At 45.8% G+C, this 13,459-nt stretch overlaps 1 protein-coding gene across 1 annotated transcript in view; it reads right to left on the bottom strand.

Moving 5' to 3' along the window:
* Nucleotides 1-4,772: 4,772 nt before the first annotated feature.
* The window catches only part of ITGA11 (integrin, alpha 11), a 201,524-nt gene continuing 192,837 nt past the window's right edge, over nt 4,773-13,459 (bottom strand). Inside the window, exons 27-31 of the mRNA XM_006888404.1 lie at nt 9,852-9,962; nt 9,608-9,703; nt 6,373-6,486; nt 5,690-5,757; nt 4,773-4,998 (exon numbers count right to left, since the gene is read on the bottom strand). Coding sequence (XP_006888466.1) covers nt 4,773-4,998; nt 5,690-5,757; nt 6,373-6,486; nt 9,608-9,703; nt 9,852-9,962 — 615 coding nt within the window. The remainder of the gene's footprint in view (nt 4,999-5,689; nt 5,758-6,372; nt 6,487-9,607; nt 9,704-9,851; nt 9,963-13,459) is intronic.

Below are 13,459 nucleotides of genomic sequence, written 5' to 3'. Positions count from 1 at the left end.
TATTTTATTCTCTCCTGGTTGTAGGTTTTTTATTATTCTTGGAAGATTGTTCATGCTGTGGATTAGGGCTTCTTGAATTGTTCTTAGTTTTTCTCTGATGAATTTTATAGTCTTTGATTTTACTTCTAGCTCCCTGATTTACCTTGAGTTGGTTTTTGTATAAGGTGTGAGGTCTTGCTTAAGCTTTCTGCAGATGGTTTTCCAATTTTGCCAACACCATTTGTAAAAAGAGACTGTCTTATCCCCAGTTAACGGATTCTATCTCCTTGTCAAAGATAGATGACCATAAGTGGATGAGCTGATTTCTGGGCTCTCAGTTCTATTCCACTGATTTATGTATGTGTCTGTTGCTATACCAGTACCATGCTGTCTTGACCACCATGGCTGTGTAGTAGGATTTGAGATCAAGGAATGTGATGCCGCCTACCTTGTTTCTCTTTTCCAGTAGTGTTTTGCTTATTCAGGTTCTCTTTCCATTCCAGATAAATTTGGAATTTTTCTTTTCCATCTCACTGAAGGATGGAATTGGTCTCTGGATTGGGATTGCATTGAACTGGTAGGTTGCCTTTGGTAGAACTGTCATTTTCACAATATTGAATCTAACTATCTATGTTGTTGTTATTGTTGTTAAGTGCCGTCGAGTCGCAGGCGATTCATAGCGACCCTGTGAAGGAGAGTCCTCAACGCTTGTGTATCTTTCATCCTCTCTCTAGATTAATAGGGTTTCTGGAGGCAAGCTACTACGGAAGTGGCTGCCACTCCTCCTTCCAAGATTGTTTTAATCAGGGAGCTCCAGCCCACAGTATCTGCATTGGGTAACCAACCATTAACACATTTGACACATCAGTGTCACAGTGTTCAGCCTCACAGCAACCACAAGTGACCACTGAATGGCAAGTGGACACACCAGGGCTGTACAACCTAGAGAAATGTTTGAACAAAAACATGAAAGGCCGGAGGGCAGTGGATTAAAAGTCACCCACCTTTGGCTTGGTAGCATTGCTGTCTGTCTCACTGGGTCAACGGATCTCTGTCTTGATGTTGCAAAATAAAAAGACAAGGCAAAATATAATGAAATGTGCAAGGAGCTGGAGTCAGAAAATCAAAAGGGCCAAACTCACTCAACATTTCTTAACCTGAAAGAACTAAAGAATAAATTTAAGCCATGAGTTGCAATGCTTAAGGATGCCATGGGAAGAATATTGAATGATTCAGGAAGCATTAAGAGAAGATAGAAGAAGTATACAGAATCATTGTACCAAAAAGAATTGGCTGACACAGGAGAATTTCAAGAAACAACATATGATCAAGAGGCAATGGTGATGTAATGAAGGAGAAATTGCAGGCTGCTCTGAAGAACTTGGCAAAAAAATACAGCCCTAGGAATTGATGGAATACCAACTGACGTATTTCAGCAAACAGATGCCATGCATATGCTTACCAAGTTGTGCCAAGAAATCTGGAGGACAACTACTTTGCCAGCTGACTGAAAGAGATCCATATTTATTCCCATTCAAAAAAAAAAGTGACCTGACAGAGTGTGGAAATTATTGAATATCACTAATATCATACATTAGCAAAATCCTGCTAAAGATTATCCAGAAAAGATTTGAACAGTACATTGACAGAGAACTACTACAAAACAAGCTGGGTTTAGAAGTGGTCGTGGCACTAGGGACATTATTATCAATGTCAGATGAGTCTTGGTAGAAAGCAGAGAGTACCAGGAGAAATCTCTGTGTTTCATTGACTATGAAAAGGCATTTGACTGTGTGGATCACAATAAATTGTGGCTAATCTTGAGGGAAATTGGAATCTCAAAGCACCTGATTGTGCTTCTATGAAACCTATACTTAGACCAAGAAGCAGTCCTCAGAACAGAGAAAGGAAACACTGCTTGGTTCAAAATCAGGAAAGGAGTATGTCAGGGATGCATCCTGTCCCTGTACCTTTCCAATCTGTATGCAGAATAGATCATTTGGGAAGCAGGGCTTTATGAGGAGGAGTGTGGTATTAGGATTGGAGGAAAACTCATTAACACCTTACGTTATGCAGATGAAACAACCCTGCTTGCTGAAACTGAGCAGGACCTGAAGCACTTGCTGCAGAAGGTAAAGGACTGTAGTCTTCAATATGGATTGAAGCTCAACATCAAGAAGACAAAGATTCTTATGACTGGGCCAATTGGCAGCACCATATTTGGTGGAGAAGAGATTGATGTTAGCAATTCCAGCTTGCTTGGATCCACACTCTTAACACCAGCAGTCAGGAAATCAAAAGACAAATTGCATTGGGAAAATCTGATGTCATGGACCTCTCCAGAGTGCTGAAGAGCAATGATGTCAGTCTAGATACAAAGGTGTGCCTAATCCAGGCCATGGTCTCAATTACTTGTTATGCTTCAGAGCTGGACAATAACTAAGGATGACAGAAGAAGAATAGATGCCTTCGAGTTGTGGTGCTGGAGAAGAGTCTGGAACATATCATAATTGACAAGAAAACAAATTGGCCTGTCTTGGAGAGACTTGAAACCAAATCTCTTCTTGAAGGCTAGGATTTTGGAGTTCTGAATCACTTTGAGCATGTGGCCAGGAGAGAGAGAGGTCCTTGGAGAGGGACATCATTCTTGGAATGGTGGATGCACAGCACAAGAGAGGGAGACCCCAGATGAGATGGATTGATAAAGTAACTGGGGCAGTGGGGATTGGTGTGTCAGAATTAGTGAGACTGGCTCAGGACAGGTAAGGGTTCAGAGCTGCTGCATATAGGGTTGCTATACATTGCAGGCAACTCAATGGCACCTAACAATAACATACTTAGTTTGGAAACAGGAGTGGCATCCACTTCGTAAACAACATGCCTCTGGAAACTATGAACTTTCATAAATGTTGATAGCTGTAGAGGTGCTTCAGGCCTTTTGTTCATAGGATCGCTATGAGTCGTGCTCGACTTGAAGGCAACCAATAACAGCAGCAGCAACATCCACGAACATGGTAAATTCTTCCATTTCTCCATATATTTTTTGTTTCTTAGGAGTAATGTTTTGTAATCTTTTTTGTGTATAGGTCTTTTGTGTCTCTAGATTTATTCACATGTATTTAATCTGTTTAAATGATAGCATGTTTAGCTATTGTGATGGGTATTGTTTTTCTTTTTTTTTAATTTTTCTTGTTTTTGGTATTGGTTTTTTAAAACTCCATTTCTATATTCTCTTTGTCACTGTGAGAAATACAGCTGATTTTGTATGTTGATTTTGTACCCTGCCACTCTGCTGAACTGGTTGACTATGTCCAATGGTTTTGTCACTGAATCTTTAGGATTTTCTAAGTATACTGTCATCTGCATATGTTGTTGTTCTTGTTGGCCTTTAACAGAGACTAAATCACATGGGAGGAGATTTTGTGTGCGTACTGTCAAATCAGATCTAACTGGTACAGGAGAAGATTGTCCCTCTTTCTCCAGCAGAGCATCTGGCGGATTCGAACCGCTCAGCTCTGGGATTGCAGTGCAGCTTCTTGCCAATAGGCCACCAGAACTCACCAAGAAATTTTATTTTAAAACATTCCCCTGTCCTGCAGCACCCTCACTGTTGGTGGGTTTGAGCCCATTTCTGTACCGGGGTATCATTCCATCTCACTGAGAGTGTTCTTTTTCACTGACCTCTCTCCTTTATCAAGCATGATATCTTTATCCGCTGTCTGATCTGTCTTAATGTCCAAAGTCCCCAACAAGGGTGATTTTCGACTCCTTTTGCAGAGTCTAGTTTGTGAAAGTCCAAGATTTAGTGTTGGTTTTACTGTAGAACTTAATGCTATCTCTTAGCTTCTCTGGTTCTGAATGTTCTTAATCTGTACAGAAGTGTGTCTCCTTCTCCCATTGCCATTGAATCAGAACCAACTCATAGCAGAGCTTCCATTGGCTTTTGGAGGCTATACATCTCAAAGGAGGAGATTGCTTTTTCTCCCCAGGAGCTGCTGGTGGATTTGAACTGCCAGAGAGGCACAGCCTTTAGGTTAGAAGCACAACTCCCTAGTCACAGAGCTCCACTATGGGGGCACTAGGGGGGGGGAGGTAGGTGTGTGTGTGTGTGTGTGACTGTTTGGTGCTGTATGATTCAGCAACTCATGAACAGCAGACCTGAAACCTCCCCTGTGCCATCCTCATTATTTCTGACACACTTAAGCCCATTGCTGCAGTCACTGTGTCAATCCATCTCCTTGAGGGTCACAAGATTGTGTAAGAGTTATCGTTAAATCTCCAGCCTGATGCCTGAGAGACCTGAGAGGAAAGAAGTGGAGCTAGGGTTTAAGCTACAGGGCTCTGATCCTGGCAGGCCTGGATGGAATAGGTGGCTTAGGAGGGAGGAAGGGAGGGAGTGTCTTAGCGGGTAAATGGAGGACATGCCCTTTCACTGTGATCTTACAGAACACCTCTTGTTCAAAGATATGTGTGCCCTTCGGCACATGCTCTGTCCACAGAATGAGAAGAGTAAGCACCTCGAATGTTTTTAAAATTGGTACTTTAAAATTTTTATTTCTTAAAAAAACATTTACGACTGTAAAGGTCGTACTGTGCAGCAGGGGGACCAATTCTCTTGAGGTGTCCCCCTTACATTTCCATCCCCAAACAAGGTCAAGGCATAAATTACTCTGCTGGGCACCAGACGTGCCCTTGTCCTCGGCGCGCCACGACCGCTTGTCCCGCCGCCACCTGGCGGATGACTGCCAGCCACCAAGGCTGCATGGGCGCGGGGGTCCTTGCACAGGCTTTATTCAGTGCATCCCAGAGAGGACCCTCATCAGCGCCAGCCGAGCCTCTACGTACAGCTGGGGCGCATGGAGGGAGAGGAGGCATTGTGCACCGGGGTTGCACAAAGGGGCGCTCTGCACCCGCAGCCCTACTGCAGAGGCAGCCGGGAACGCAGAGCCTGGGGATTGCGTCACCCAGGCGCTTCCCGCGAGGTACCGAGGAACAAAGCGGCAGGGAGGTGGGCGCGCGCTCGGGGAGAGGGGGTGGTCAGTGTGAATCACGTGAGTGGAGAGCCCGCCTGTTCCGGATCACAGTTCTCCCGAGACCTCTTGCCCATCCGTCAATGTCTCTGTATCCCATTCTTCATCCCTGGCCTGCAGCTGTCACCAACAAAGCCCTTGGGCTCGGGTTCATTCTTGAGGAGCCTGGGAAGGGGATGGGTGTGACTCGGGAGGCTTGGGCAGCAGGGGAGGAGGGACGCAGACCCTGGGACGGGAGGTTGCTGGTCTAGCGCCTGATGTCCTGGGTCCTTCGGATAAAGAGGCAGAAGTGTGCAGGGCGGATGTGTCTTCTTCCTCCCTGGGCTTCTGTGTGAGGGTGGGGATGATTAAGAATTGCTAGCACCACAGTGGACGCGGCAGCAAATGCCTCCCACAGAGGCTGGGGAAGCCTTGGGAGGTGTGTAGGGCAGGGTCCTCTTAGATCTCCAGGGATTTGTGTTGGAGGTGTGCTGGCTTCCCAGCAGGGTGGTCCCTTTTAAACAGGCCTGAGTTCCATTCCAGCGGGAGCAGGCTCTCTCAGAAGAGAAGGTCAAGTGCAAAGTGAGCAGGCAGCTGACATCCGCGCTCTCCGCCCCAGCTCCCTGGAGCACAGGCCTTGGCAGGCACATCACCTGGACATTTTCCTGGCTCCCATCAACTTGCATCCTCTAGAAACTCACTCCTGCGCTTTAGGGGTGGCGTCCAGGGTGGACTCCCTCTTGCGCTTGGCACTTTTGAAGAAGCCGAGCTGTGGGGAGGCCAATGGAGCAGTCTTAGCTGGACAAAGCTTCTGGTCCCTCCACTAATCCTTCTCTATTTTAGTACTTCTTGAACACCCCAGCTCTCTATGAGCACCCTTAATCCCAAACCCCAGAAGTCTCTTGGGGACTGAAAGATTGACCAGGACAAGAATTCATTCTTGGTCATCATACTGCCATGCTGTGTCAGTCACACACTGGGCTACCCTCACCTCACCTGTAATAGGAGGCAGTTGAGACTGGGGCTCTTAATCTGAAACCCAGAGTCAGAGAAGGGCTTTGGGGTGACTCATTAATGTTCTGACATTGTTGGAGGAATTTGGTGTAGTTACTTGGCGTCTAGTAAAAGGAACTCCAGCTTTCATCAGATTTTTCCAAGGAGCCTGAGACTTGCAGAAGGGTTAGTGCCATCAGCTGAGTGTGCCCTGCTGACCTGAGTCTTTATGCTACTAGAGGGAGGGGCTGGCTGCCTTGGGGGCAGGGAGGTTGGGGAGGAAGGCTGGCGTGGCCATTTTCTAGGGGCAGACCTATTTGGGAGTGACCACAGAGGCTGGCGTCCCAGGCCAGGGCCGACAAGCCTGGATGCTTCCTCCACCCCCCTTTACCTTCCACAGTGCCAGGACCAGCAGGGCCAGGAGCAGGAGGCCTCCCAGTGTGCTGGCCAGGATGATCCAGAGGGGAATCTGCGAGTCTTCTTGTTTTGAGATCTCAAATGTGATCTATAGGGGAGAGGTGGAGCGGGGCCAACAGAATGACTACCCCTGCCTGGGACAGAGAAGCAGCCCAGGGGTGGGTGGGGGTGTTGGGGAGGAGGGCAGGGGAGAGCAGATAGAAAGCCACATCTCCTTCCTCTGGGAGACGCTGGAGGGATGAGGATGGACTGCGGCCAGAAGTCTCAGCACTCCCCGCTGAGGTGACTGTCTCTCGCTTTGGGGCACATTCTGCCTTGGGCTCCTGGGCCGCCCAGCTCCCCCTGCATTCTCCATCCATTTCATTGGCTACTCTTTCTTTGTCAGCTTTGCTGCTTCCTCGTCATCTCCCAAACCTCCAGAGGCTGGCATGTCCTGATGTTTAATCTTTGAATCTTTCTCACCCTCTGATAAGCCCAGGTCTGACTGAGCCACAATGCACAGCTGACCCAGGGCCCACAGCACACTTAGGGGCTCACACATCTTCATTTAAAATCAGAAGAAAAAGAGTGAGCATAATAATTCAGCTTAGATTATATCTGTCTTGATGTCAATAGGTCATAAAATACACTTTAAAATATTTTTCACAGAGCAAGGGGCTCATGAAGACAAAAGTAGTTTGGGCCCCCAAAGCCACAGTGTGGCCCTGAGGAACTCTCTCAGTGCTGTGCCTTTAACCATGTATATGCTGACTACTCACATTTGTCTCTTCCATCTAGACTTCTCCCTGAATTCTAGGCTTATATCCAGCCATTATCTCCCTGCTATGTCTTCCATCTCCTGTTCCCATTAAATTGATTCTGACTCATGAGGACACCATTTGTGTCACAGGACAACTGTGCTCTATAGGGTTTCAGTGTCTAATTCTGCAGGAGTTCACCAGGCCTTGCCTCCAAGGTGCCTCTGGGAGACTTGAACCTCCCACCTTTCAGTTAACAGCTGAAGTGATCTGTTGGCATCACCCAGGGATGATTCTACATCTTTAACACATTCCCTTTCAAGCTCCTCGTCTCAGCTTGTTCTCTATGTCTTTCCCATTAAAGCAAAGGTCCTTTCCCTTCTTGTTGCTCAGGTCAAAACCTGTATTCATCATTGATTGTTATTTTCACAGCCCACATAGTAGCTTAGGGGTAAGGAGTTGCACTGTCAACCCAAAGGCTCGTGGTTCGAATCCACAGCTGCTTTGTGTGTGTGGGAGGATGGGAAAACTCCATCCATGCGATTTACAGTCTCTGAAGCCCTCTGAGGGATCAGTTATTAGTTTGTTCTCACTCAATAGCACATAACAACTATCATGTGAAAGTATGAAGCTTCTGCTATCTTTGAAATACCAGAATATGGCCTCTCCTTCCCCTCTCCTTCCACCTCCTCAGACTGAGCCCTCATCCTCATCTCTCATTCAGGGACTGTGCTACCCCCTGCCCCTCCCTGCTTCTGCTCTGCCCCTTGCAGTCTGTTCTCAGCACAGCAGTCTGGGGCCAAATCGCAAAAACTCACTGCTGTCAAGCTGGTTCTGATTCGGAGGGCTCCTCCCTCCGGTTTTTGAGGCTGTAAATCGCAATGGGAGGAGACTGCCCATCTCTCTTTTGCAGAGCAGCTGGTGGGTTTAAACCACCAAGGATGCATAGCCTTTGAATTAGCAGCACAACTCCTTGGAGATGGCACCGCCAGAGCTCCCTCTGTGAGCAGTGAGGCCACCTAGTCTCTGCACTAGGGAGCTCAGGTGGCCTAGTGCATGGGGAGTTGTGCTGAGAAACCAAAGGCAGCACCTCTGTGGTGGTTCGAATCCACCACCACTGGCTCTAGGGGATAAATATAGGCAATCTCCTCCAATGTGATTTATAGCCTTGCAAAAACTTGGTGGAGGGTCAGCTATGAGTTTGTTCCAACTCAATAACGATGGGTTTTGTTTTTTAAAAAATTTTTATATTCTCTGCTCTGGAATCTCAAGGAGCATCATTCTATGTGAGATTGTAACACTTTGGGATTGACTCAGGGGCAACTGGTTTTATTCTCTACTCTGCTGAAAGCTGTCCTCATCATGACCTGCATCCTTATATCACATGTAAGGCTGGAGTCACAGGAGGGATAGTCCACACATGTGGAATCAATGAATGAAATATACTTGTGAGTGGTTCCCTGAGTACTGCTTTGTACCTGCTGGCACTCTGCCTGGGGTTTCTGACTGACATCTGATTGCCTTGTTGAGGTCTGGCTCCCAGGCCACACCTATTTTGCTACACAGTGTCTACCCTAAGTGCTGGCTTCAGCTGATCAAGAATTCCAGGCCGGCTGGCATTTCTGGGATATGGCCAGTGGAGGGCAGCAGTGTCCCACCCCAGACACTGAAGTCTTCTCAGAGGCCAGGATCTCCTCCGGGAGGCTTGGTGAAGCTGTGGTTCATCTCTCAGCTACTAACAGAAAGATTAGTGGTTTGCACCCTTTATTTCCTCTTGGGGAAAAAAGACGTGGAGTCGGCTCGTGTAAAGCTTCCTGCTAGGAAACCCTAGGGGGCTGTTGCACTCTGCCCTACAGGAAGGTTTTCCGTTGGGCACTGGACTAGATAACATTGGTTTTTCTTTAAGACTCAATTTCTCATTTTTTCAGGAGCACTCACAAAGCCTCCCTCATCCTTCCTGGACGCTGACTCGAGCTGATCTGATCTGTGAGTCACGGGGGAGGAGTTCCACCACTGAGGCTGAGGCCTTCCACACTCCGTGTCTTCACAGATTCAGTTCACAGCAGATGTCTAAAGGGCCCACTTGCATTTATTTCATGAGATATGAAGTGAGAATGATAAGGAGGAGAAAGCTGGAATGCTCCTGTGGGGCCGATAGGTTTCCTAGTGTGAAATATGCAAATGCCAGGGTCTCCCCTACTCCTCACCCCTCTCCCCTTTCTCTGGTGGTTGTGGTGCAGGGAGCACAAAGCAGTACTCTCACTCCCCCCAGGTGCAGCACAGGTGCCTACCCTGACCTCCTTCCTGCCCTGAGGACCTGTTTGTCTTGTGTGTGTGGTTTTGTTTTTCCTTTTTCTCCTCAGATGGTATACTATTGCTGGGGTCTGCCACTTCTCTTGAAAGAAAGGGGAGCAGAAGTTGATGGAAACTCTTGGGGAAAGGATACCCCTTTTCAAGGATCCCTAGACTCACCTGGCGGCTGGGGTTCTCCTCTCGGAAGATGAAGGGACTGTGGAACTGCCGCTGCAGGGCTGCGTGGACTGTGATTTTCATAGACTTGTACTTGAGCTGTGCAAGCAGAGGAGGCCGTGTCAGAAGCTGATTCACAAGTCAGGGGCCTCCTGCTGCCCCTTCCCCTGGAGCCCCAGGTAGGAGCTGCTCCAGCACCCACACCTCCTTGCCCTTTCCTCCAACCAAGTCCAGGCACCCCACTTACTGCTTTCAGGGACCTCAGCCACAGGTTTCCCAGCAGGCGGAAGTTGGTTTCCTGGTTAGGGGCCAGCTTCACGTTGCAGTTGATGGAGACCACGTCTGAGTTGCTGTGGTTCTGAAAGAGAGGCTGGTTCTGAGCAGCTGGGCTTTGGGATGTGAGCAGAAGCCTGGGCCACCAGAGAGGTGGCTGACTGTGCTGCCTGATTACAGGGGAGTTTGTCCCTGAGAAGAAGGGAGGAGGAGAGGGGGAAAGTGCCAAGGGATAGCTCATGGTCAGGTTGAGTACGTCTACTCCTCCATTTGATGAGGAGTGTATTCTAGAAAAACACGTGTGCTTTGACATTACCAAAACAAAACAAATATACAATAGACAAAACAAGCCAAGAAAACCAGTCTTAGAAGAAGTGCAACTAAAATGTTCCAAAACCCAAGGTACTGCTGTTGAGTAGATTTTGGTAGGATTCTAACTCATAGTTGTATCCTCATCAGGGTTTGTCTTTGTTGTTACGTTCCATTGAGTCGAGTACGACTCATAGTGACCCTATGAACAAAAGATCTGAAACCAGTCCTGTCCTGTGCCATCCTCACACTTCCTGACACACAAAAACTCACTGCGTCAATCACCCTGTCAATTTACCTGATTGAGGGTCTTCCTCTCTTTCGCCTCCACCCTTCCCAACATCATGTCCCTCTCCAAGGAATAGCACCTCCTAGCAATATGTCCAAAGTATGTTTGGTGAAGCCTCCTCATTCTTGCCTCCAAAGAGCACTCTGGCTGCACCTTCTCCAAGACATAGCTATTACTTTTCTTGGTTGTACATGGAGTGTTCAGTGCTCTTCTCCAACTTCACACAGCTCAAAGGCACCAATTCTTTTTCTGTCATCTTTATTCATTGTCCAACTCTCAGACAGCATAGCAAGTAATCAGAAAGACCATGACCTGAATCAGATGCACCTTCATCCTCAAAGTGACATCACTACTCCTCAATAAAATTGCCCTAACTGCAGATATTCCCATTGCAATGCATCTCCTTATTTCCTGACTGTTAGTACCAAGGGTGTTAACTGTGGATCCAAGCAAGATGAAGTTGTTGACAGTTTCAATCTCCTCTTCATCCATCATGACACGGCCTATTAGTCCAGTGGCAAGAATCTTTGTTTTCTTGATACTGAAACACAATCCATACTGAACGCTGCATCCCTCAATCTTCTGCAGCAAGTGCTTCAAGTCCTCCTCACTTTCAGCAAGGTTGTGTCATCTGCATAATGCAGGTTATTGATGAGTCTCCCTCCATCCTGATGCCACACTCCTCTTCACAAAGTCCAGCTTCTCGGATAATTTGCTCAGCATATCGATTGAACAGGTATGGAGACAGAATACATCTTTGATGCTCTCCCTTCCCAATTCCAAAGCATGTAGTACTCCCCTGCTCCATTCGCACAACAGCCTCCTCATCCAGGTATAGTTTTCTCATTAGCACAATCAAGTGTGCTGGGATTCCCATTCTTCTCAATGTCAGCCACAACTTGTTCCAGATGTTTTTGAATAATCTTCAGCAGTATTTTGCTAGCATGTGATAACAATTATATTGTTTGATAATTTCCATATTCAGTTGGATCACCCTTATTGGGAATAGGAACAAATATAGACCTCTTCCAATCCATTGGCCAAACAGCCGTCTTCCAAATTTCCTGGCACAGACCGGTGAGTGCATCCAAGGCTGCATCTGTTAATTGAAACAAGTTAATTAATATCCCATTGATTCCTCGGGCCTTATTTTTTGCCAATGCCTTCAATGTAGCTTCTGCTTCCTCTTTCATTACCATTGGCTCCTGTTCATATAGTACTTCTTGAAATTTTTCAATGTCAATCAATTCTTTCTAGTACAGTAACTCTGTGTATTTCCTCCATCTTCTGATGCTTTCTGGGTCATTCAATACATTGCCCATAGCATCTTTCAACATTGTGACACGAGGCCTAAATTTGTTTTTCAGTTCTTTCAGCTTGAGAAATGCAGAGCGAGTTCTTCCCTTTTTATTCTCCAATTCCAGCTCTCTGCACATTTCATTATAATACTTTTCTTTGTCCTCCTGAGCTGTCCTTCGAAACTGTCTATTTAGCTCTTTTATTTTGACATATTTTCCTTTAGAAAACTTGAAAGTCAGGTTCTATCCTGAAATACAATGTTGTGAGTGATAGGATAATATCCATATGCATACAGGGAAGACTCATTAATATGACTGTTATTCAAGTATATGCTCTTACATCTACTGCCAAAGCGGAAGAAATTGAGAATTTTTACTAAATTTTGCAGTCTGAAATTGACTGAACATGCAATCAGGATGTGTTAATGATAATGGTGACTGGAATACAAATGTAGGAAACAATGAGGAAGGAACAGTAGTTGGAAAATATGAGCTTGGTGATAGAAATGAGGCTGGAAATAGAATGACTGAATTTTGTATTTACAATGATTTATTCATCACAAATACTTTTTCTAAAAGACAACTTTACATATGGATTTCACTCAATGGACTGCATAGGAATCAGACTGACTACATTTGTGGAAGAAATCGTTGGAGAAGCTCACTATCAGCAGCCAAAACTAGGCCAGGGCAGACTGTGGGTCAGATCATCAATTATTCATATGCAAGCTCAAACTGAGGCCAAATAAAATGAAAATAAGCCCACAGAAACAAGATACAATCTTGAATCAATTCCATAAGAATTTAATGATCATCTTAAGAATAGGTTTGAGGCATTGAACACCAATGATAAAAAACAAAATGAGTTGTGGGATGATATCAAGGATATCATCCATGAAAAAAGCAAAAGGCTATTAAAAAACAGGGGAGAAAGAAAAAACCAAAATGGATGTCAGAAGAGACTCTAAAGATTGCACTGGGACACTGGGAAGCCAAATCTAAAGGAATCATCAGGATTTAGAGGCTATAAATCTTTACAAGAGGACTGCCCATCTTTTCCCTGCAGACAAGTGGCAGATTCAAATTGCTGAACTTGTGGTTATCAGTTTAACACAAAAGAAACTATGCCACCAGGGAGTTCCTTGGTTCAACATTGTATTGTTGCTGTTATGTGCTGTTGAGTCAGAACCAACTTATAGCTGACCCTCCAGTGGGTTTTTAGAGGCAGTAAATAGCATGGAAGAACACGGCCCGTCTTTCTCCTGTGGTGCAGCTAGTGGATTCGAATTGCATGTCTTTGTGTTGATAGTGCAGCTCCTTACCATTAGACCACCAGAGCTCTCATTAGGAAATTGTGGAGTTTGTCTCTCAATATGGCCTTTCTAGTGTCAATGAAATGAGATGGATTGGCATGGGATATTTTGAATCAGACGATGATATAATTTACTATGCTGGGGATGAAAAGGTGAGAAAGAATGGAGTTGGTTTCATAATTTTAAAAAATCATTTCTAGATCCATCCTGAAATACAATGTGGTGAGTGACAGGATAATATCCATATGCATACAAGGAAGTCCAGTGAATACCACTATAATTAAAAACTAGAGCCAAAGAGGAGGAAATAGAAGATTTCTACCAACTTCTGCAGTCAGAAGTTGATCAAACATGCGATCAAGATGCATTGCTA

The sequence above is a fragment of the Elephantulus edwardii genome, unplaced genomic scaffold (genome assembly GCF_000299155.1).
Source record: "Elephantulus edwardii isolate Elephantulus edwardi_28Jun2011 unplaced genomic scaffold, EleEdw1.0 scaffold00066, whole genome shotgun sequence".
NCBI lineage: Eukaryota > Metazoa > Chordata > Mammalia > Macroscelidea > Macroscelididae > Elephantulus > Elephantulus edwardii.
Note: the sequence above shows the minus strand (reverse complement) of the source record. Positions and strands in the feature narration are given on the sequence as shown.